At 39.0% G+C, this 23,457-nt stretch overlaps 2 protein-coding genes across 2 annotated transcripts in view; both read right to left on the reverse strand.

Annotated features, from left to right (window-relative positions):
- LOC146699064 (sialic acid-binding Ig-like lectin 10) overlaps positions 1-13,934 on the reverse strand; it is a 170,443-nt gene extending 156,509 nt beyond the window's left edge. The window contains exons 1-5 of the mRNA XM_085472602.1: positions 13,818-13,934; positions 6,352-6,445; positions 5,435-5,839; positions 4,889-5,209; positions 4,506-4,772 (exon numbers count right to left, since the gene is read on the reverse strand). Of these exons, the coding sequence (XP_085328728.1) occupies positions 4,506-4,772; positions 4,889-5,209; positions 5,435-5,839; positions 6,352-6,445; positions 13,818-13,934 (1,204 nt within the window). The remainder of the gene's footprint in view (positions 1-4,505; positions 4,773-4,888; positions 5,210-5,434; positions 5,840-6,351; positions 6,446-13,817) is intronic.
- Positions 13,082-21,482, reverse strand: LOC146699073 (vascular cell adhesion protein 1-like). Its single transcript, XM_085472603.1, has 14 exons — positions 21,099-21,482; positions 20,549-20,869; positions 20,146-20,403; positions 19,341-19,622; positions 18,652-18,909; positions 17,959-18,240; positions 17,346-17,603; positions 16,532-16,813; positions 15,856-16,113; positions 15,445-15,726; positions 15,080-15,364; positions 14,804-14,909; positions 14,626-14,695; positions 13,082-14,023 (listed from the first exon to the last, which is right to left on the reverse strand). The coding sequence occupies exons 2-14, from the start codon at positions 20,844-20,846 to the stop codon at positions 13,970-13,972; spliced, it is 2,973 nt and encodes a 990-aa protein (XP_085328729.1). The 5' UTR covers positions 20,847-20,869; positions 21,099-21,482; the 3' UTR covers positions 13,082-13,969.
- Positions 21,483-23,457: the final 1,975 nt, after the last annotated feature.

The raw sequence follows: 23,457 nt of genomic DNA on the forward strand, positions 1-23,457 counted from the left end.
AATTTCCTACCCTCAAACAAGTCCAACTCATTTCAGAACGGTAATACGTGAGAAAGAAATTCTTGAATTGTGAGCGTCACGAGTGTCTGAAGATATACCGGGACAAGCCTCATGTCTTAACTTTGCTTCGTTAAGGAGATATGACGATTCGAATATGCCTCTCATTACAGAAATGCAGCGGTGATTTTGAACAAACTCTCCATTGACTTTATATGGAGAGTTTTCCGACATTGTGTTGGTCTGAGGAGATTTGCGAAAGTTCTATGAATACCACAACAATGATAGTGACATTTTCGGAAACCCAGCAAAAATACCTATGTTTTGATGTATAATTTGTGGAAGTTGAGTGAAGATTGAGCAAGTAGCAAGAAGTTGTTCGGACATGAACAGAAGACTGCAAAACCTTCAGTGGCACACTGGAAGCCAAGTGCATAGCAACCATGACAACGCATGTATTTTGTGAAAAATCACAATTTTGCAACTGAAAACTTTAAGAGGCATAAAGGTAAAACGGTAAAAGATTTGAAAAAGCTGAATCATACCTGAATAGCCCAATAATTTGAGAACATTTTAAAGTTTGAATGGTTGTTCTACGTGAAAATATGAGGAAGTAGTTAAGTTTCAGAAACAAGCTAATTTTAGCAGAATTGCAGAAGTTTCCCATTCATTTCAATGGGACAAATTAAGCTTAATATTTTAAAAAGTATAATAGTGAAAAATACCAAAAGACATAGCAGGAATTAGCAGAAATAGCAGAATATTTTAAAATTTGAACGGTGAAAATCGGCTGAAAATTGTGGAAGTAGTTAAGTGCCAAAAAGTGTACGGAAGTCCCAAGAGGAACTCAAGAGTGTGGATGCTTAAAGCATCCACACAATAATAATAATAAATCCGAGCAATAGTAATAAGTGTGCCTTCGCATAGGCACACTTAATAATAAATCCGAGCAATAGTAATAAGTGTGCCTTCGCATAGGCACACTTAATAATAATAATAATAACTAGAAAGCGAAAATTTCTGAAGAAATTTTAAGTGTGCCTATGCCGCCGCTAATCAGTATAGTTTGCCATTCAAACGGCTACAGAGAGCAAAACTCAGCAGAGCAGCCATTCTCCACCATGAACTATGGTAAAACCAAACACCGCTCGCGCCTCACAGATGACAGCTTACGGTTTTGTGTAAAGATGAGGTGACTTCGTACAGCCCCAATTTGTAGACGCTGTGCGCAGAGGCTCATAAGCAGACCCGACAATGTTTGCATGAACACACTTTGAAGCATTACGTTATGGACCACTTTTCACACATAGTTGCTGTACCCACACAGCCGGCTGTAGCTTTTCATCTCATAGCCCGACACATACACAAAAAAAAAAAAAAAAAAAAAAAAAAAAGCAGAGAGAGCACAGACTTTACACCTGAGAGGCGTGATTGCAGATGCCGCTGAGGTGGGTCCACCTCCCCTGCAGCGGCACTGCAGACCACGCCCTGCCACACACATCAAACACGTAAAATAAATATTTATGCACTTTTCATTCACTTTTTGTTTTTTGTTATTTTTACACAGTGTTCTGAATGATTAACAATGGTCTACAGCCAATCTTGTGTATTATTATACAAACTTTGGTTGTAAGATTCAGATAACTATTTAATAAAAGCTAAATATTTTATATGAGAGTAAGAAAGAAAAGTATATCTTTGTCTCATACTCTCATCAGACAATACATGAACCTCTCAATAAACAAAATATATGCTCGGCTTAAATGACAAACCGCTATTTTACACAGTGGAACACTTATTTTTAAACAAAACCAATGCAGTTCGCCACTGACAGTGCTTACCTTTGCACATCACAGTAAACACTGAACCAAGATGGCGCCCACGCGAACGAGAAATCTGAACTACGGTGTCCTGCAGAGGACAAATGGTCAAAATTGCTAAAATTTACAACATATATGCAGCTCAACAGCGACACCTTGTGACTTATTCCAGTCACTACCTTACATATACATAACGTCTTACCTGACATTCAGTTCACCGGACACTCATACTGAATCACCAGCCCATATAAATGAAAAATAACACGACAGCGTGAGCGGGCCTGGGTGTCAGCCAGCCCGACTTGGGTGGCAGCCAAGCCGCGCTAGCCAGCTAGCCGGCTAGCTGCCATGCGGCAGTGAAACGTGAGCGTGAGCCGGCCTGGGTATCAGTCAGCCCGGCCTAGGTGTCAGCCAAGCCGCCCTAGCCAGCTAGCTGCCATGCGGCGCTAGCAGTAACATCGTGAGAGATATGGGACTTCTTGATAAAATATGGGACTTCTTGATAAAACGAGCAGATATTTGAAGTTTACACCCCTACATTCTCGCCTGAAAATAGGGGAGGCTGTCATAAAGTTCAACATCAGTAACTTAGCGCGCACAGCTGTATAGAAACTCCGTCGTGCTAGCTAGCACGCAGTACAGTTATTGTAACTGTCAGCACAACGAAAATAAACTACACCTAAACTCGGTTTATATCTGACCCAAATAGAGTGCAGTTAATAACGTCTTACCTGAAATTCAGTTCACCAGCCGCCTGCTTCTCCTGCATTGGGTTTCCCTTATCCACGATTGAGCTCCGCGTTAGCCACCACCGGTCGATCGGTGTTTCTTTCCCCGCATACGAGGGGAAGAGACATATACCGGTGGCTAACGCGGAGCTAGCTAGCCACCGGTATATGAACAACTCAGTTATTTTTTCCACATCGACCAGCATCATCGGCCCATATAAACGAAAAATAAGTCCAGCTAAGACAAAGACTGTTTGCGGAGCGATCGGGGGTGAAAGGAGTTAGAGACGCCTCACTGAAAGCCAAGCCTGGGTGCTTTTGAGCGAAGCGGCGCTAGCTAGCCGGCTAGCAGCAACATCGTGAGAAATCTGTTGCTAATATGGGATGTTTTGACAAAACGAGCAGATATTTGAAGTTTACACCCCTACATTCTCGCCTGAAAATAGGGGAGGCTGTCATAAAGTTCAACATCAGTAACTTAGCGCGCACAGCTGTATAGAAACTCCGTCGTGCTAGCTAGCACGCAGTACAGTTATTGTAACTGTCAGCACAATGAAAATAAACTACACCTAAACTCGGTTTATATCTGACCCAAATAGAGTGCAGTTAATAACGTCTTACCTGAAATTCAGTTCACCAGCCGCCTGCTTCTCCTGCATTGGGTTTCCCTTATCCACGATTGAGCTCCGCGTTAGCCACCACCGGTCGATCGGTGTTTCTTTCCCCGCATACGAGGGGAAGAGACATATACCGGTGGCTAACGCGGAGCTAGCTAGCCACCGGTATATGAACAACTCAGTTATTTTTTCCACATCGACCAGCATCATCGGCCCATATAAACGAAAAATAAGTCCAGCTAAGACAAAGACTGTTTGCGGAGCGATCGGGGGTGAAAGGAGTTAGAGACGCCTCACTGAAAGCCAAGCCTGGGTGCTTTTGAGCGAAGCGGCGCTAGCTAGCCGGCTAGCAGCAACATCGTGAGAAATCTGTTGCTAATATGGGATGTTTTGACAAAACGAGCAGATATTTGACGTTTACACACCTACATTCTCACCTGAAAATATCTTAAAAGTTTACTTTGTGACCTAGAAACACAAATAAGAGGAATATATTAAACCAAGTGGCAGCCGCCATTGTTTGACTGGTAGAGGCGTGCTTTGAATTGTGGGATATGCAGTTTTCCACCAAGCGTACACCATTGCCGTTACCGTAACTATTCAATGCTTCGTGCAACCTTAAGAATTCCAATGGTTCCTGAAAGCACCAACGCTGTGCGCGCCGTTCGTATTGTTGTCATTATGGTAATCCAAATACGGGGACATACCACTAGAGTGAGCCAACACACCACAAATTAAGTGAGTGAGCAAACACACCACAAAGTAAGTAAAGTTTCACTTTCGTTCGTTCCCATTCATTTGAATGGGCAAAAACTTGCATTAAAATATTCATATTTAAAAAACTATAGAAGTAATAAACACCAAAAGTCATAGCAACTCATTCCAGCTCCAGCCGCACACAATGATATATCATATGTGAACCTTGTCTCAAAACTGTGGGGCGAGTTAAGGTCCAAAATTTCAGGCGGAAAAAGAATAATAATAATAATAAATCCGAGCAATAGTAATAAGTGTGCCTTCGCATAGGCACACTTAATAAATCCGAGCAATAGTAATAAGTGTGCCTTCGCATAGGCACACTTAATAATAAATCCGAGCAATAGTAATAAGTGTGCCTTCGCATAGGCACACTTAATAAATCCGAGCAATAGTAATAAGTGTGCCTTCGCATAGGCACACTTAATAATAATAATAATAATAATAAATCCGAGCAATAGTAATAAGTGTGCCTTCGCATAGGCACACTTAATAATAATAATAATAATAAATCCGAGCAATAGTAATAAGTGTGCCTTCGCATAGGCACACTTAATGAATACATTAAAAACAAGGTTTGTACTTACATATGACTGTTACATTGACTTTGGTGTCTGTATTGTTGACTATATTGTTCATATATTTAGCTGTACAGATGTACTGGCCAGAATCTTTCGTTGTCATATTCAGCATGGAGAGAGTTGCTAATCCAGTGTCATTGTGCAGGCTCGTGTTGGAACTATGTTTAGACCAGATGATCAGAGATGGGGGAAAACTTTCTACACTGCAGGTCAGATTCAGAGCTTCACCCTCCTTCACACTTGTATCCTTAGTGATTTTAATTTTCTTCACGTCTATGTGACAAAGGACACATTCCATATAACTTCCTGACTTTTCTTCAAAAGCACTATAACATTCAATAGCATTCTGAATATTTTAGATAGAAATATTTAGATTTAGAAATACTCACAGTTCACAGTCAAAGTTGAACTCCCTTCTGTAGTTGTTTTATCTGTAAAGCTGATCTTGCAAGTGATACTGGTGTTGCGGTGTTTAGCCAAAGCATTAAAGGTCAAAGTTGAGACATGACTCTGTGTGAAAGCTGTCAGATTCTCTGTCTTGTAATCAGTACTGTTCCTTGCAATGTAAGATTCAGTCCCTCCTGCTCCTCTCCATGTCCAGGTGATTTCAGGAACAGATCCAGAGCAGAGACCAGGAGCAGTGCAGGTCAGAGTGGCCTGCTGTCCCTCTGTCAGTGTGGGAATCATTACTGTGGGTTTTTGTTTAAGACCTGGTGGGAACACAGTACATTAGTGGAATCAAATGAACTTGAATTAAAAGAGGAAAAAAACTCCAGAAATTTAAGTAGATGTTTATCGGGAATTGTTGCACTTCTTATAAGCTGCATACAAGGGTCAGCAAATGTGCAAAATGTTTCACAGATACAATAAAACACAAGCATGTTGAACTACATTTCAATTTCCTACATGATTGTTTTTGATCTAGCTTTTCATACCTTTAACAGAGACATTAACTTTAGGAATAAATGTAAATGCATCTGTCTTCCTATTCACTTCACCAATAACTCTGAGGTGATATGATCCAGAATCAGACTCTTTGAGATTATTGATGATGATGCTGCAGTTGTTCTGAATGACATGCTCGATAAGTGACACTCGTCCTTCAAACTCAGGTTGAACATCAGTGCTTTTGTTGGTGTGAAATATCATGACAGGACGATCACATCCTGCTTCTGATGCTTCACATTTATACCACACTATATGTTGGGTTTCAAAGCCTTCAGCAGTCTTGAAAGAACACGGGATCACAACATAGAGTCCAGCCTCTGCTGTCAGCTTTCTCACATTAAGAGTGATGCAGTATTCTCTGTCACACTGTGGATTTCTCATTTCTGAATCACCTGCAAATGTAAAGGAGGAGATAAAATAAACAGACTTTAGTTTTAGGCAAGCAAAGATGAATTTGTTTCTTGAGACTGCATTGGCCTTTGCTGTTTCTTTATGTTTTGTTTGCAATCTCTTTGCAAGTTTGTTTGTTTTTTACATTACATCACATCACATCACTTTTATTGTCACATCACATGTGCAGGTACACTGGTACAGTACATGCGAGTGAAATTCTTGTGTGCGACCTTCACAAGCAGCAGAGTTGTGCAAAAATACAATGACGTAAAACAAGCAAAATATAAGAATGGCTAAATCTGAGACTAATAAACATATGTACAATATATAATAGTATATGCATTAGCATTTGCTGTGTGTACACAACTTTTTTTTAAATGACACCACGAGTCAACAGATAAGAAGAAATATTTATAACCTGGACGTATGTCCAAAAAAACAGTGTTACATTCAAATGTTGGAAGATTATTTATTATATGCAGAATTATAAAATTGTAAAGAGGATACAAACCTGTGTCAGCATCACTGCCCGTCACAGAGAAAAGTACAGCTGACCAGATCAGAACCAACATCTTGATTTGATCCTTGGCACATTCAGTTTCTCCCTGCACAGACAAACATGCAGCATATGAAGTAAATGTCCAGAAATGTCTCTAAAGGATGTCACATGCTCACTTATTTCACAGTGCATAATGAATGCATAACGATCTTTAATCATCCAGCCTTTTTTTTTCATTTCCCAGCACTGAGTCAGCTCCTACTTTTATCAACAGTGAAAGACAATTGGAAACAGTGTTCATTAAGAGTTTTAAATATATTTTGAATATATTTTACACATTTTTTACCTCAGTGTATTTGCTGTTTATCAGTCTTCTCTGCACAATGATCTCTGCTGACTTTTTAATCTCAGGTTTCACTTCCTCATCTCTATTTCTTCCTCATTTTGCAACTAAATTCTTCGCAGACACTATTGATTTTTACAAACTGGCTTTCATAAATATAGCATGTTCTGTTGCACTAAATATCTTATATATGTTCATTATTATTATTTATTTTTGGTAAAAACCTGTATCTTAACTTAAGAATTTGACACACCAGCAGAAGTACTTAATTCAGTTTTTCATGAGACATTTTGCTCAGTTTTACGTCACTTCAACATAGTACAACACATACAGCAATAAACAAGCTTTGTTAATGGCTGCATGTATTAAAATTAAAAAGTCACATTAGAAAGGATTCTTGAGGCACATTGAAGACATTAAACAGCTTAAAGGATTTAAAATAAACTCTCACAGCATTTCCATTTTTTAGCCACATACAGCCTCTCTGCAACACTTCTGCATATTTATGTCTGTGAAGGTTCTCAGTCATCCAGGTCATCGTAGTCAAAGGAGCTTGCAAAGAAAAGCGTCTGGACTTCTTTAAGTTGCTTGAAGACGTTTCACCTCTCATCCGAGAAGCTTCTTCAGTTCTAAGGTCAAATGGTGGAGAGTCCTAGATATAAACCTAGTGGGAGTATCCCCCCACAGAGGGACAAAAGGACCCCCTGATGATCCTCTAATCGCCTGAGCCAAGGTGTGAAACTGGGTGTGGGTCCCAATCAGCCAGAGTTTTGGGTGTGTTCATTGTGAAACCTGGCCCCACCTTATCATGCGAATTCCTGAGGTCAGATGGCCCAGGATGTGAGTGGGCGTTAAGGCGCCTGGGAAGGGATCTCAAAACTGGATTATAGATGGCAGAGAGTTGGTGTCGTAAACCCCCGCCTCTGTTCAAAGATGGTCGCTCACAGTGGACATAGATGGCTTCTTTCACTCCTCTTTCAAACCATCTGTCCTCTCTGTCCAAAATGTGAACATTGGTATCCTCGAAAGAGTGTCCTTTATCCTTAAGATGCAGATGGACTGCTGAGTCTTGTCCTGTGGAGGTGGCTCTTCTGTGTTGTGCCATGTGCTTGTGAAGTGGCTGTTTGGTCTCTCCAATGTAGAGGTCTGAGCATTCCTCGCTGCACTGTACAGCATACACCACATTGTTAAGTTTGTGTTTTGGCGTTTTGTCTTTCGGGTGAACCAGTTTCTGTCTGAGAGTGTTGCTGGGTCTGAAATACACTGGGATGTCATGCTTGGAGAAAACTCTCCTGAGTTTCTCTGATACACCGGCTACATAGGGGATGACAATGTTGTTGCGTCTGTCCTTCTTATCCTTCCTCGCTGGTGTCTGGTCTTCTTTTCTGTGCCTCTTTGCTGACTTTAAGAACGCCCATTTAGGATAGCCGCACGTTTTGAGTGCTTCCTTTACATGTGTGTGTTCCCTCTTTTCCCCTTCAGGCTTAGAGGGAACATGTTCTGCCCGGTGGTGTAGGGTCCTAATTACTCCAAGTTTGTGTTCCAAAGGGTGATGGGAGTCAAAGAGGAGGTACTGGTCCGTGTGTGTGGGCTTCCGGTAAATTTCGATGTTGAGTTTGCCGTTCTCTTCAATATGCACTGCGCAGTCCAGGAAAGGCAAACAGTTGTCCTTTGTGTCTTCCCTGGTGAACTTGATGTTTTTATCCACAGCGTTAATGTGCGCAGTGAAGGATTCCATTTCTTGTGTCTTGATTTTGACCCAGGTGTCGTCCACATATCTGTACCAGTGGCTGGGTACTCTTCCTTTGAAAGAGCCAAGAGCCTTCCTTTCCACTTCCTCCATGTAAAGGTTGGCTACAATAGGTGACACGGGGGAGCCCATGGCACAGCCATGTTTTTGTCTGTAAAAGCCTTCGTTGTACTTGAAATATGTAGTGGTGAGGCAGAGGTCTAACAGTGTGCAAATCTGATCGGGTGTGAAGTTGGTCCTGTCCTCCAAGGAGCTGTCTTCTTGTAGAAGACATCGACATCGAAATTTACCGGAAGCCCACACACACGGACCAGTACCTCCTCTTTGACTCCCATCACCCTTTGGAACACAAACTTGGAGTAATTAGGACCCTACACCACCGGGCAGAACATGTTCCCTCTAAGCCTGAAGGGAAAAAGAAGGAACACACACATGTAAAGGAAGCACTCAAAACGTGCGGCTATCCTAAATGGGCGTTCTTAAAGTCAGCAAAGAGGCACAGAAAAGAAGACCAGACACCAGCGAGGGAGGATAAGAAGGACAGACGCAACAACATTGTCATCCCCTATGTAGCCGGTGTATCAGAGAAACTCAGGAGAGTTTTCTCCAAGCATGACATTCCAGTGTATTTCAGATCCAGCAACATGCTCAGACAGAAACTGGTTCACCCGAAAGACAAAACGCCAAAACACAAACTTAACAATGTGGTGTATGCTGTACAGTGCAGCGAGGAATGCTCAGACCTCTACATTGGAGAGACCAAACAGCCACTTCACAAGCGCATGGCACAACACAGAAGAGCCACCTCCACAGGACAAGACTCAGCAGTCCATCTGCATCTTAAGGATAAAGGACACTCTTTCGAGGATACCAATGTTCACATTTTGGACAGAGAGGACAGATGGTTTGAAAGAGGAGTGAAAGAAGCCATCTATGTCCACTGTGAGCGACCATCTTTGAACAGAGGCGGGGGTTTACGACACCAACTCTCTGCCATCTATAATCCAGTTTTGAGATCCCTTCCCAGGCGCCTTAACGCCCACTCACATCCTGGGCCATCTGACCTCAGGAATTCGCATGATAAGGTGGGGCCAGGTTTCACAATGAACACACCCAAAACTCTGGCTGATTGGGACCCACACCCAGTTTCACACCTTGGCTCAGGCGATTAGAGGATCATCAGGGGGTCCTTTTGTCCCTCTGTGGGGGGATACTCCCACTAGGTTTATATCTAGGACTCTCCACCATTTGACCTTAGAACTGAAGAAGCTTCTCGGATGAGAGGTGAAACGTCTTCAAGCAACTTAAAGAAGTCCAGACGCTTTTCTTTGCAAGCTCCTTTGACTTCTGCATATTTAGATTTTTTTCTTTATCTATTAATATTCTGTGGTATCTTTACTATTCTTACTAAGGCGCTGTTGTGCCTTCTGTCTCTATGGAAACCTCTCGTTTGCAGTCTATTTGAGTTGCAACATTGTGTGGTGTGTGGTGCTTTAACTCTTACTTCAGTGAACAAATACTTAAATTTTCAAGTCTTCTATGAACCTCCATATTCTGCATCAGTCTTTCTCTTTTTCTTCCTCTTTTTTAGTGTCTTTTATTTTTCAGGTCTAGCAAACTCAAATGTCTCATAAACCGTATGAATCAAAAAACAGCAAGCAGGCAGGTGAGTTTCCCATAAGTTTTTTTTTTTCCAAAGAGAATCCCAAAACCTGACTGCTGTTGATGTGCTACTACACCACTTACACTCCAGAAGGAATCATGGGTTTCTAAGGCAGTGTGGGAGGAATGGCAGGACGCTAACTAGGAAGTAAACCAGACACAATAATAACTGAATGGAACTATCAAAAACCAAATTTATACAAGGTTGACTAATTTACCACAGATCAGACAGAGATGTTCATGTCTGAAGGCGACATTAACACCCAAAACATTCGGGCACGGAAACATTCTTCAGCACATCTGTGTTATAAGCATGGTTCAAATAACTTCAGACCTGGATTTACTGATTCCTGGTTATGGCCAATTCAGTAAGTTGAGACAGATTCTTTAAGACTAGGCAGTCTGTCAGATTAACAAATGATCTGATGTCTTTGATAGGGGGGGGGAGAATGACACCTTCTAGAAAGTGAGAACTGTCTTAACAGAATGCAACAAGGCTCCCTCAATCTGCAGAGACCATAGAAAGAAAATTATTTTTACAGGCTAGTGTCCTGTATGAGCTTCTGTAGTAATCCTAGGGTAATGTGTTAGGAATGAAAGGATGCCACATCAGTTGATGGAAATGAAATTTTTTAACTTACAGAGGGTTGAATTCACAGACACCTAAAAATCAAAGTGAAAAAATTATGCAACAGGCTAATCTGACAAAATTTCATTAGAGCAACTTCAAATGGTACTTAGTAGTTTGTATGGACTTCACATGTTTGTATGCTTGCCTGACCATGTCAGGGCATGCTCCTAATGAGATGACGCTGGGGGGTGTCCTCCCAAATCTGGAGCAGGGCATCTCTGATTTCCTGGACGGTGTGAGGTGTAATTTGGTGGCATTGGATGGACCAAAACGTAATGTCCCAACGGTTTTCTGTTGGATTTAAGTTAGGAGAGCTTGGTGGGCACGTCAGTAGTGTCAATTCCTTCATCCTCCTGCATAATCTAACTGCATGAAACCACTGCCAAACCGGACACGCTGAAAAATGTTACAGGTACAATATAACATTCTTCACGGCTTTTCAAGACCCTTTCATGTCTGTCAGATGTGCTCGGGGTGAACTGGTACTCATCTCTGAAGCACATCTGACAGCCAAAAACGTGTTTTTCTTGTCATCGAAAATCAAATGATTCAAAATCCAAAAAGAAATCTGATTTAATTTGAATTTGATTAAACTCAGTTTCAGTTTTCCAAACTGGTATAAAACTCTGTTTCAGCTACAACAGATGCTTGTGTTCCCTCTTTGGCCTTGGGTTTCTTGAGCAGGAAAAAGAAAGCCTGGGTCTTCAAAGGAGCCACTATAGAACCTTTAAAACACAAAATATTGATGGAATACATAAAGATGACATTCACACACATAAATACATTAGCAGTGGTCAAGAGAAGCACTCCATTTGCCATAAGATTCCAATTCAAATTGACAGTGTATCTTTGTATGTTCAGCTACTGCTGTGTTGTCTAATGAAAAGTATGAATAAAGGAAAGGAAAGTGCAAAGCTTCATAATAACATATAAGTTACACTATTATCTTATTTCAAAGGGTCAGCTCAACAAATTATCAACATTGTGCTATGTCAGAATGCAAATTAAGAAAAATGAACAACAGTCAAGAACTGGAGTGTTTATTCTTGCAAGGGAGCAAATTCATCCAATACAAGGTTTCATGTAAGTGCTCGCAGTGGGAAGTCCGAAGTGAGCTTTTTATTGCATTTTACCATTCCCACCCTCCTCTGCCTTAAAACTGTAACACAACATCACTTTTCCTTCTTGGGGCTTTTCCCCCTGCTTTACTGTAGTTTCATGACTCTGGGTCATGTTGTCTGATATGGTTGATATTTCCATCACTAAGTGAAACTGTTCACAGATATTGCTGCTCTGATAACTTCACTGTGGTTACTTTGGTTGCTAACAGAGTGTCAGAGATTTACAGTTAACAAACAGTCAGGTGAATAAACAACACTGAGACACTTAAGATTGACAACGTGCGGCACGGGTGAAAAGCTCAGAGCAAATCACACCGAACTGCAGTATTCGTTTATTTTTATAGGTTACATCGTCAATATGCAAATATAATCACATTTCCTGTTACGCAGGTCCTGATGCTGTCTGTCTGTGTGTGTGTGCGTGCGTGTGTGTGTGTGTGTGTGTGTGTGTGTGTGTGTGTGTGTGTGTGTCACAAAGTATGTGTGTTGCAAGTCAATTTCTAAGAATAATATACTGCGAGTCAACTTCTGCAGATGTGTATTTCTGTACTGATCTCTTGTCAGTGTCACAGGGTCAGCTTGCTGTTTCAACAGAAAACTGTGTCTGGTGAAATATGTATAACATAACATTTGAAGCATAATCAAATAAAACAATAAAAATTCCTTAACACAGAGGTTGACAACTTCAGCCATAGCTTGTATGGAAGACACCAAATTATAGGTGAACACTTTCTACTTGCTGAGAGGTGTTGAAACTGTGAAGAAGGTGAAATGGTGACCATTCATTACATCTTGGTTTTTGCTGTAAGCCACAACTTTTGCTTTGAATGTGATTGTTTCTCTGCTTCCTTTTTGCATCACATTTTTTCAATTTTAACAACTGCTCATTGTCATGTTGTGTGACCAAGTAAGTAGAGCGCCAGTATCGCCAAAAATGTAAGGTACTCTAATGCCCTAATTTTTGGTGTGTGAGTGTACTGCTATTGATTATGATTCAATTTCTATAACTTAATTACAAATCTGAAACACTGTATCTGATCAGATCATGCTAAGATTTGCTTTACAGTGTGATAATTTTTTTGTTGTGTTAATATTTCACAATTGTAGATACCATGAATGGGAATTTTATTTTAACCCAGTGTCTAAACAATGATGAAAATATACTGAAATTTTCAAGGTTGAAATTAAAGCTCTATTTCATGTTATGATATAGAAACCTGCTTGTGATACACCATTCAGAGCATTGGGCAGAATTAGAGATGTATAAAATACTCACTTTTATTAATGCATCATACAAGACCAGGCAAAATACAAAATCTGCAGCCAGGCAGCACCAGTGATAACAGACCACACATCTACTTGACTTATAATTTCACATGGGTAATGGGTTTACTCTGCCACTTTCTGGTGAGCACAATGAATGGCCAAAGAAAGCAAAAATGTCTTATTTTGTTAGCAAAACAACAAAGAATAATAAATGAAAATGAGCAGAGACCATTAAAAATCAACTCAAACCACAAAAAGTATAGGTCACACTTTTCTAGAATGTTTAATTGATTTTTCTTTTCTTCTTTTCTTTTTTTTTTTGGATAAAGACACAATCTTAAGTATATTGTCTTTGTCTGGACACTGTATTGTCACCAACATATATGTCAAGATTTTGTAATATTAAAAAAAAATCTCGATGTTTACTGTGGGCTAAGTCTTAAATAACATTTCTAAAAAGGAATCATATTAGCCCTACAAAGTTATTTTTTCTGACTAGATGGAAAATTTAAAGTATAGATTTATTCTTGTCAAATAAAACATGTAAAAGAAAACCGCATTATATCTTAGGGCACAGATCATTGAGGTGGTCCTTGGGATCTTACATATACACTTAATGAAGTGTCTAACTACCTGCAGAGAACTTTATTTGGGTTATTTAAAGAAAAAAGACACAGTGACAGTAGAATAAGTGGGATCATTCACAGTGGAGTACACAGCTTCATCTTCTCCTTCCTCTTTTTCTGGTTGACAATGTTTCATCTCCAACTCCATCTCCTTCTCTTCTTTGGCCTCCAACATTTCCCTTTCCTTCTCAAGCATCTTCTACCTGTTCTGCTTTTACTGCTTTTTTGATTTCAGCATACTCCGTCTTTGTCCTCTCTTGCCTCTTTGCTGCTTTCCTGGCACTGCTGCTTTTCAACAGGGAAAAATTAACTGTCAGCATGTTGCAAGTATTTTTGAGTTAACCAACTTAGAAGTTACATTCATGCTTAAACATCAGTGACCTGTTCATCAACTGTTTATGGCAAAACTAATAACCTATGTTGTTTATTCATATTATTGTGTTTATTGTGTATAGTGTTGTGTCACTTTTGTCACTCTTATTCCAACATACTTCTTTTTGTGTCTTTTTGTGCAACTAAATGTCTGTGTATTCTGTCTGTTTGGTGTTTAGAGGGCATTGATGCCTAAACAGAGTCATTGCTTCTCAGACTTACTTCAAAATTGCATCATGATACCGTACTCCTTTTCTAACACGTCATTGTGCAGTTTGTGTTTCAGGACAATTCTACAAAACCTACTTCTCTGAATTGTGTTAGACTCAGTAGAAAGATAAAGGGATCCAACTAATTGTGTTTTGACTCAGACCGAATTTCTTTTTCTTTTGTAGAAACTTGGAGCAGGATGGGCCACTTTATATGTGAATGTATAGTAAGAGTATGGACACTTAAGTTTTCTGAGCATTTGTGTAGAAAATCATACCAAAAAAAAGTCAAATGAACATAAATACCAGTTTATCATCTTGATGTTTCTCCATCTCCAAAGTCTCATCTGAATTTTTTGAGGTCTTCTGATTTTTTCTATAGAAAGGGGTGTTTTTAGAGAAGTACATTTATGTTCAAATTTATCTACAGAAAAAAACAACAGCTAACTAATATTAATAATAATTATAAAAGCAAGTGCTTTACCTGTACCAATTTTTGGTAAAACAGCAAACGATTGCTGAAAGAACTACTGCAGCCAAAATGCCAATGATGACTTTCATGTATCCCTGCCTTAAATTAGACGATTGCTCTGCACTCCAAAAAATAACAACATAAAAAATTATGGTCCAGGTTGTTTTGAATTAGATAAAGCAAATACAAACTATAAATGACAGCCTAATTAGCAAGGCTGCATTAAGAAAATGTGGTACGTAAAAAGTGAAAGTGGCAGTGAAAGGTGTTTAGATGGAAAACACATACCATGTTTTTCAGGCAAGTTTTGGTGGATCAGTAGGTTTTCTCTATTCTCTCCATTTCCATTGTTACTCACACATTCCACAGTGCTGTTGCTATGTTTGTTTACAGTTACACTGACAGTGCTGTTGACTGTGTGTTTAGAGACCATAGTAATGACAGAATACTCAGTGTGGTTCTTTAGGAGCGGCCATTTGATGGTAGGTAAAGGAAACCCTTCACTGATACACACACAGGTCAAAACCTCTGACTGAAGCACACATCCAGAGCCATCCTGGGTCTCTGAAAACCCTGTAAGCACATGATTAGACTCATAAAACAAAGGAAGGTGTACATAAACTTCAGATTCAAGATCATTGTGTTCCACTTACAAGTCACAGTCACACTGGCATGTATAGTAATGGCTTTGTCCAGATATTTCGCTGTGCAGACATATTGTCCAGAATACTCAGCTGTCACATTATGAATGACAAGTGTAGATGATCCAGTGCCATTGTGCAGGTCAGTGTAATTTCCACTCAGAAGGTTTGTGTTGGAGCTACGTTTTTTCCACATGATAAGAGCTGGAGGGAAACTCTCAGCACTGCAGGTCAAATTCAGAACATCTCCCTTCTTAACAGTTGTAGTCCCGATAATCTGAGGTTTTCTTTTATCTGTGGGATAACAGATTTTTTTTTTGTGATCACCAACAAGAGAATCTGCCTAAATAGTCAATATGCAAAGATGTTTAGATGGCATCACACATTTAACCATATAGTAAAAGCAAAAAGTTGTATACATACATATCACTGTTACATGGACTTCCTCTTTTAGAGTGTTACTCATATATTTAGCTGTACAGATGTACTGTCCAGAATCTTCTGCGGTTCCATTAGGGATGACAAGCGTAGCTGATCCAGTGTCGTTGTGCAGGTTTGTGACAGAAGTCAATTTAGACCACATAATGAGAGATGGAGGGAAACTTTCAACACTGCAGGTCAGATTTAGATCGTCTCCCTCCTTTATACTTGTGTTCCCAGTGATCTGAGGTTTTCTTGTATCTGTGGAGCACAACTCAGTTATTTATTTAAGACATGGAGGGTGACAACAGTATTCCAGGGTTTTACCCATTACTGCTGTACTGCTCCCCACTACAGTCACCAAATCATCATAACACGAAAAATTATATTTGATCCCTCAAGCAGATTTTAAGAGACTTGCAGAATCAATGCCTGTTACCACAACATGTGTTGGACCACTGTGAGAACACAACACTTTTTGGTTTTTAATGTTTCCTTTGCTTTAACCAGCAGTTTTTGTCTTCATGTAATGAAATTTGATACTGCATCCTTAAAAAAATATTTCCTCACGTCATTATGGCTAGTAAAATGTAAAGACCAAAATATCTGACTACCAATGACGTAAAAACAATTGTGTACATACATTATAGACACCTGGAGACTGGTAAAGTTTACTTACAAGTTACAGCCACATTGACGTAAGAAGTCATAGTTGTGTCCAGATGTGTTGCTGTACAGATGTACTGTCCAGAATGTTCTGTTGTCACATTCTGGATGAAAACTGTAGCTGATCCAGTGTCACTGGTTAGGACAGTGTAAGTTCTATTCTGAAGAATTGTGGTGGAATTAAGTTTTTTCCACATAATAAGTGATGGAGGGAAACTTTGAACACTGCAGGTCAAATTCAGAACATCTCCCTCCTTGACTGTTGTATTCCCGATGATCTGAGGTTTCCTTTTATCTGCAGAGCACATTTCAGTAACTTAAATAAGCACCATGAAAGGAACACTGGCAGATAACCCTTCTGTGAAAATTTGTAATGAGATTTTGAAAAGAAAAGAAATAAGATTTTTGATACTGGCACTAATAATATTATTCACAAACTGATCTGACACTGCGTGTATAATATTACATGGACAGTGCAAAGTGAAACAGATTTCAGCAGCATTGAAGATACATTTTGATTTTTGCAGATGTCACTTGCGGTTTCAACTGGCTCTCAAATACATGTGCAACATTTGCTGTGGTTTTCTGCAAAGTTGTTTTCCCCACAATATACCTTGTGTTCTGCATGTTATTTCATAGCATTGTGTTTTCATTTGTTTGTTTTTTGTTACTCTGTACCTACAAAGAACACATGTACACATCATCTGCATGTTATTCTTTATGTATTTTTTATGCTAGCAGTCACAATTTCAGTTACCAGATCGGGGGAAATATAACTGTGCTGTATTATAAATGTTCTGTCTTATAGCAAAAAGTTGTGTACTTACAAATCACTTTTACATTGACTTTGTCCTTCAGGGCATAGTCCATATAGTTAGTTGTACAGATGTACTGTCCAGAATGTTCTGCTGTTGCATTTGAGATGATAAATGTAGCTGATCCAGTGTCATTGTGCAGGTTTGTGTTGGAACCAAGTTTAGACCACACAACCAGGGATGGAGGGACACTTTCAACACTGCAGGTCAGATTCAGGACATCTCCCTCCTTCACAGTTGTGTTTCCAATGATCTGAGGTCTTCTTGTATCTGTGGAGCACACCAGCATTTTATTCAGGATAAGGAGAGAGAAAACAACTAAAAGAATTATTAAGGATGAACCAACCAAACAAACAAACAAACAAACAAAAACAGAAGAAAATAAAGTTCTTATGTTCTTTGATCACACAGAATAATAATAATAATTCTGTGATGCTGTGCAGGCATTTAACTGGCTGCCATGTTTGTATTGTTTTTTTTTTTTAAGAATCAATATTAAAATGGACTGTAGCTGTAGTGATCCAGCCTCATAATAAGACATTTTATTTTATTTTTTTTCAACAATTATCTTTTTATATCACATACATACATCTTGAGATTAATGAAACTGGCAATGTCTACTTACAAGTCACAGTCACATTGACATAAGAAGTCATAGTTGTGTCCAGATGTGTTGCTGTACAGATGTACTGTCCAGACTGTTTTGTTGTTACATTTGCGATAACAAGTGTAGCTGATCCAGTGTCATTGTACGCGTCAGTGTAGGTTCCATTGTGTCGGCTTGGGTTAGAAGTAGGTTTAGACCACATGACCAGAGATGGAGGGAAACTTTCAACACTGCAGGTCAAATTCAGAACATCTCCCTCCCTGATTGTTGTATTCCCGATGATCTGAGGTTTCCTTTTATCTGTGGAGTGTATTTAAATCTTTTAAAGAGGGAGACATTAACACTGCCACAGATCATGGTAATGAGAAACTGCTACTGCAGTTTTGCAGTGAAAGCTTCTAAAATAGGTTAATGTTTGACATGTGTAACATTATGTATATTCACTGAGCAAAGTGCCAAACTTTAGCTGCACTTGAAATACAATTAGTTACTGTAGAATGTCAAAGGAAATTTAGAATGGCTCTCAAATACACATGCAACAATTGTTGTGCTTCACTAAACTGAAAGAAACAAGATGCACATTTGCATAGTGACTGCATTGTTTGCTTTGTTGTTCTCCTTGTGATTCACAATTTCAGTTACGTGATAGGAAGAAAAAAAATGAACAGTACTATAAATATTCTGTCCAAAAACATAAGGTTTTGTACTTACATATCACTGTTATGTTGAATTTATCCTTAAGGGTAGTGTTCATATATTTAGCTGTACAGATGTACTGTCCAGAATCTTCTGTTGTCACATTCAGGACGGCAAGTTTGGCTGATCCAGTGTCACTGTGCAGGTTTGTGTTGGAACCAAGTTTAGACCACACAACCAGGGATGGAGGGACACTTTCAACACTGCAGGTCAGATTCAGAACATCTCCCTCCTTCACAGTTGTGTTTCCAATGATCCAAGGTCTTCTTGTGTCTGTGGAGCACACCAGCATTTCATTCAGGATAAGGTGAGAGAAAACAACTCAAAAAAAATATTAACAATGAACCAAAAAAAGAAAGACCCCCCCCCCCCCCAAAAAAAAAAAAAAGAAAAAAGAAAAAATGGAAACCTGGTCCACACAGAACAGTCAGGGATTCTAATATTTATATAATGTTGTCCAGGTATTTAACTAGCTGGCATGTTTTGCTTTTATTTCCCCCACCAGTGCGAACCACTCTAATCATCAAATCACCAGAGAATGAAGAATGATGTTTCAACTCCATGATGTTTAATTCATTTTAAGAATTAATGTTAAAATGGAATGTAGCTGTTATGGTAGCCTGTAGTGATCCAGCCTCATAATAAGGCATTTTATATCATATTCATATATCTTGAGATTAATGAGACTGGTAATGTCTACTTACAAGTCACAGTCACATTGACATAAGAAGTCATAGTTGTGTCCAGATGTGTTGCTGTACAGATGTACTGTCCAGACTGTTCTGCTGTCACATTTGGGATGACAAGTGTAGCTGATCCAGTGTCATTGTACGCGTCAGTGTAGGTTCCATTGTGTCGGCTTGGGTTAGAAGTAGGTTTAGACCACATGACCAGAGATGGAGGGAAACTTTCAACACTGCAGGTCAAATTCAGAACATCTCCCTCCCTGATTGTTGTATTCCCGATGATCTGAGGTTTCCTTTTATCTGTGGAGTGTATTTAAATCTTTTAAAGAGGGAGAAATTAACACTGCATAGATCATGGTGATGAGACACAATAGCTGCTAAGGTAGGTTGATGTGTTACATGTGTGACATTATATATATTCCCTGAGCAAAGTGCCAAAATTCAGCAAATTGGTTTCTGTAGAACGTCAAAAGAAGTTTAGAATGGCTGTCAAATACAAGATTAATAAAGACTCCCCAAAGTTGATTTTGTTCATTTGGATGTAGCGTTTTCAGTGGGAGAAACGTTTCATCACTCACCCAAGTGACTTCTTCAGTCTCAGCTGACTTCAGGTTACCCCAATTTTATAAACAGTACATTTGCATAATGACTGAAACCAGCACCACTGAAGGAACAATGGGCTGGGAGGTCAGTTCCTTGATAATTAATGAGAATTTGCATTTTTGATCAAGGAACTGACCTCCCAGCCCATTGTTCCTTCAGTGACCAATGCATGATTGAGCATGCATCAAGACATTAATAAAAAACGATAATGCCTACTTACAAGTCACAGTCACATTGACATAAGAAGTCATAGTTGTGTCCAGATGTGTTGCTGTACAGATGTACTGTCCAGAATCTTCTGTTGTCACATTCTGGATGGCAAGTTTGGCTGATCCAGTGTCATTGTGCAGGTTTGTGACAGAACCAAGTTTAGACCATAAAATCAGAGATGGAGGGAAACTTTCAACACTGCAGGTCAGATTCAGATTGTCTCCCTCTTTAACAGTTGTGATGCCAGTAATTTGAAATTTTTTCATATCTATGAGACAAAACATATAAATTACACAATCATGTAGTTTCCCTAACTTTCTGACTTTCTTGCTAGAAGAATGCAGCTGACACTGCACAACTCAACAGATTTCAGGAAAAAAAAAAAGCTAGTTTAATACTATAAAAGTACTTACAGTTCACATTCAAACCCAAAGTCTCTTCTTTCATTATTTTGCCAATGAAGTGTACTTTACAGGTCATATTGGTGTTGTGGTTTTCAGATGAAGGGTTAAAGGTCAAAGTTGACACATGTCTTTGTGTGAAAGGAGTCAGACCCTCAGTCTTAAACGCAGTGCTATTTCCTGTAATGTAAGATTCAGTCCCTCCTGCTCCTCTCCATGTCCAGGTGATTTGAGGAACAGATCCAGAGCAGAGACCAGGAGCAGTGCAGGTCAGTGTGGCCTGCTGTCCCTCTGTCAGTGTGGGAATCATTACTGTGGGCTTCTGATTAAGACCTAATAGAAGTATTGGGCATTAGTGGAATCAAATTTAGCCTTGATGAAAGAAATATTTTGCTGGCCACTAGTTGGATCTACTGCAGCTCCTATTAGATTTCCACAGAGGATCAACCAATTCCCGAAATTAAATAATACTTCATTTAAGATTGTAAAAATACTAAATATGAGGTTTCACAAGACTGAGTATTTAAAATCAGCATTATTCTTCTTGGAATAGCTTTCATACCTTTAACAGAGACAGTTACTCTAGGAATGAATGTGAATCCATCTTGTTTTCCATTCAGTTCACCAGTAACTCTGAGCTGATATGATCCTGAATCAGACTCTTTCAGATCATTAATGATGATGCTGCAGTTCTTTTGAGTCACATCAGGCTCCAAACGTGAGACTCGTCCTTCAAACGCAGCCTGAGCTTTTTTCTCAGTGTTTTTGTTGCTGTGAAATATTATGTCAGCATCGCTGCAGCTGTGTTGAGATGCTTCACATTCGTACCAAACTGTATGTTTGGGTGTAAACTCATCAGCAGTAGTGAAAGAACATGGGATCACAACACAGAGTCCAGCCTCTGCTGTAAGTTCTTGCTCACTGAGAGTCACACAGTATCTTCCAACACAGTGTTGTCGTCCCCAGGCTGAGGCACAAACAGGGAGATACACATAGTGACAGAGAATATTTAGTTTATAACAATAAATATGATTTTTAATAAATATACTTCAATAGCTTTCCTGTTTTACATATGTTGCTTGTTTGAGTGTAGTATATGCAACAATCAGAATTTTACATATTTCTTAGCCTGTAGTAAGTTTTGTTACAAAGATTTATATAAAATGGCATAAAGGTCAACAGATAACAGTAACACTACTAACTTATGATAAAGTCTTGGTAGAATAAATAATGATTTGTATGTTAGAAAAACAGTTTCACTTGCAAATTTATGAAAGAAATATATATGTTGGCTGAATTACAGGTTGATAACAAAGTAGACACAAACCTGTTTCAGCACTGCTGAAAAGCAGAGTTGCCCAGATGAGAACAAACATCCTTGATGCCCGATGCTCAACAGATTCAGTCTCTCTCTCCTTAGAATAACTAATATAGATGATGCCGTAAACATGCAGGAATAAAAACAAAAATCAAAACAAAAATCTAATTCAACAATTCAGATCGATTAAACGTGATCAGTTATTTGCTCCTGTTTGTCTATATGTTACCCACACCTGTGATTACACCACTACCTTAAAAAGTAATCTTTGTGTCATCCATCCTGAAACATTACTTGATGAATAAAAATGTTCTTACAGTGCTTCAGCGACACTTATACAATAAATGTAAAACACCTGCCATATAACAGAGCAGCATCATCCATGTAATCTATGCATAATGGTATTTTTATTTTACCAGACCTGCTATTGATGTAAAAAAAAAATAGATTTTCTTTTTTGTATTTAAAAAGATATTTTAAAACACATAAAATTTTTTCTTACCTGTTTTGCCTTGTTCTCTCTCCTCACTGATGTCCGCTGACTACTTAAATGTAAGTTTCTGTTTCTCGCCTCTCTCTTTTCTGTTTTTTTCCCTCTTTTTGTAGCACAATTTCAGGAAGTTTCTCGTCACACCAATGAACTTGACCGACTGGCTTTCCAACCTTTTACAGGGCAATCATTGCAAAACACAGACATTCATAATTTCAACCCTAGAGTGTAACTAGAGTGTGCGAAAGGACTTTTTTTTTTTACTTGTGTGATATTTCAAAATGTTTTATTTTTAGGATGTCAATCAATGTCACTGAAGTATACATTTTTACATATAGTATGTACAGTATATAAAAACTATGGGAAAAGCAAACAAAAACTTAAAGGAACATTTTTATGAACATTTTTCTTGATACACACTTCACAAATACTACACAAATACAGTACTTGCTCCCGTAAGTTGGTAATGACGGTAAGTAAGATAATGTGAGAAAGCATTTAAAGTTTTTTCACAGAATAAATTCACTTAAGTTAATTCACCATATTTAGCATGTGTATACAATCTACTGTGTGTTGTGCTATCCTGTGGTAGGATAATTGATGGGCTGTCTTCCATTAAGCAACCAAATGTCAGGGGCGGGGTCTGTGACCCAGTGTTTTCAGATTATTTTGTATTTTTGATTTTCTCATGTTAAGTTGGTGATAATAAGTTCTTGTCTTATTATTAGTTAGGATTTAGCTGAGCTTTATTCTGGATTTTGTTTTTTAATCCATGTTTCCTTGGTTATGTGTCATGTTTCCTGTCCAGTCTGTCATGTGTTTCATGTCTGTGTTGTGTCCACGTTGTCAAGCTCGTGTGTCATGTCTACGTCTCTCCATATTTTCTGTTTTATTTTGAAGATTGCAGTGTTTCCATGTTCACTGTGTTTTGTTTTACTTCCCCCTGTGGCAACATGTTCATTTGTGTCACCTGTGTTTCCCCAGGTGTTTCCACTTCCCTCATTACCCGTCTGTTTCTTTAAGTCGCCTATTACCTGTTACCAGGTTCATGTTCATGTTTAGACTTTTTCTCGCTATGTTTGCATGTTCCTGTTCAGTTCCGTCTTCCTGTCC

The sequence above is a fragment of the Copadichromis virginalis genome, linkage group LG11, assembly GCF_057382275.1.
Source record: "Copadichromis virginalis isolate Kocher_CV1m ecotype Utaka linkage group LG11, C_Virginalis_male_GT1.1, whole genome shotgun sequence".
Classification (NCBI taxonomy): Eukaryota; Metazoa; Chordata; class Actinopteri; order Cichliformes; family Cichlidae; genus Copadichromis; species Copadichromis virginalis.

What these genes read in the sequence shown, in the direction of transcription:
- LOC146699073 (XM_085472603.1), bottom strand. Translation starts at nt 20,846, where the DNA reads ATGATTCCCACACTGACAGAGGGACAGCAGGCCACACTGACCTGCACT. An exon ending in TGCCAGTGTGACTGTGACTT is followed by an intron (nt 15,365 to 15,444) that starts GTAAGTGGAACA and finishes ATGTGCTTACAG; the next exon opens with GGTTTTCAGAGACCCAGGAT. An exon ending in AAACTTGCCTGAAAAACATG is followed by an intron (nt 14,910 to 15,079) that starts GTATGTGTTTTC and finishes TTTGGAGTGCAG; the next exon opens with AGCAATCGTCTAATTTAAGG.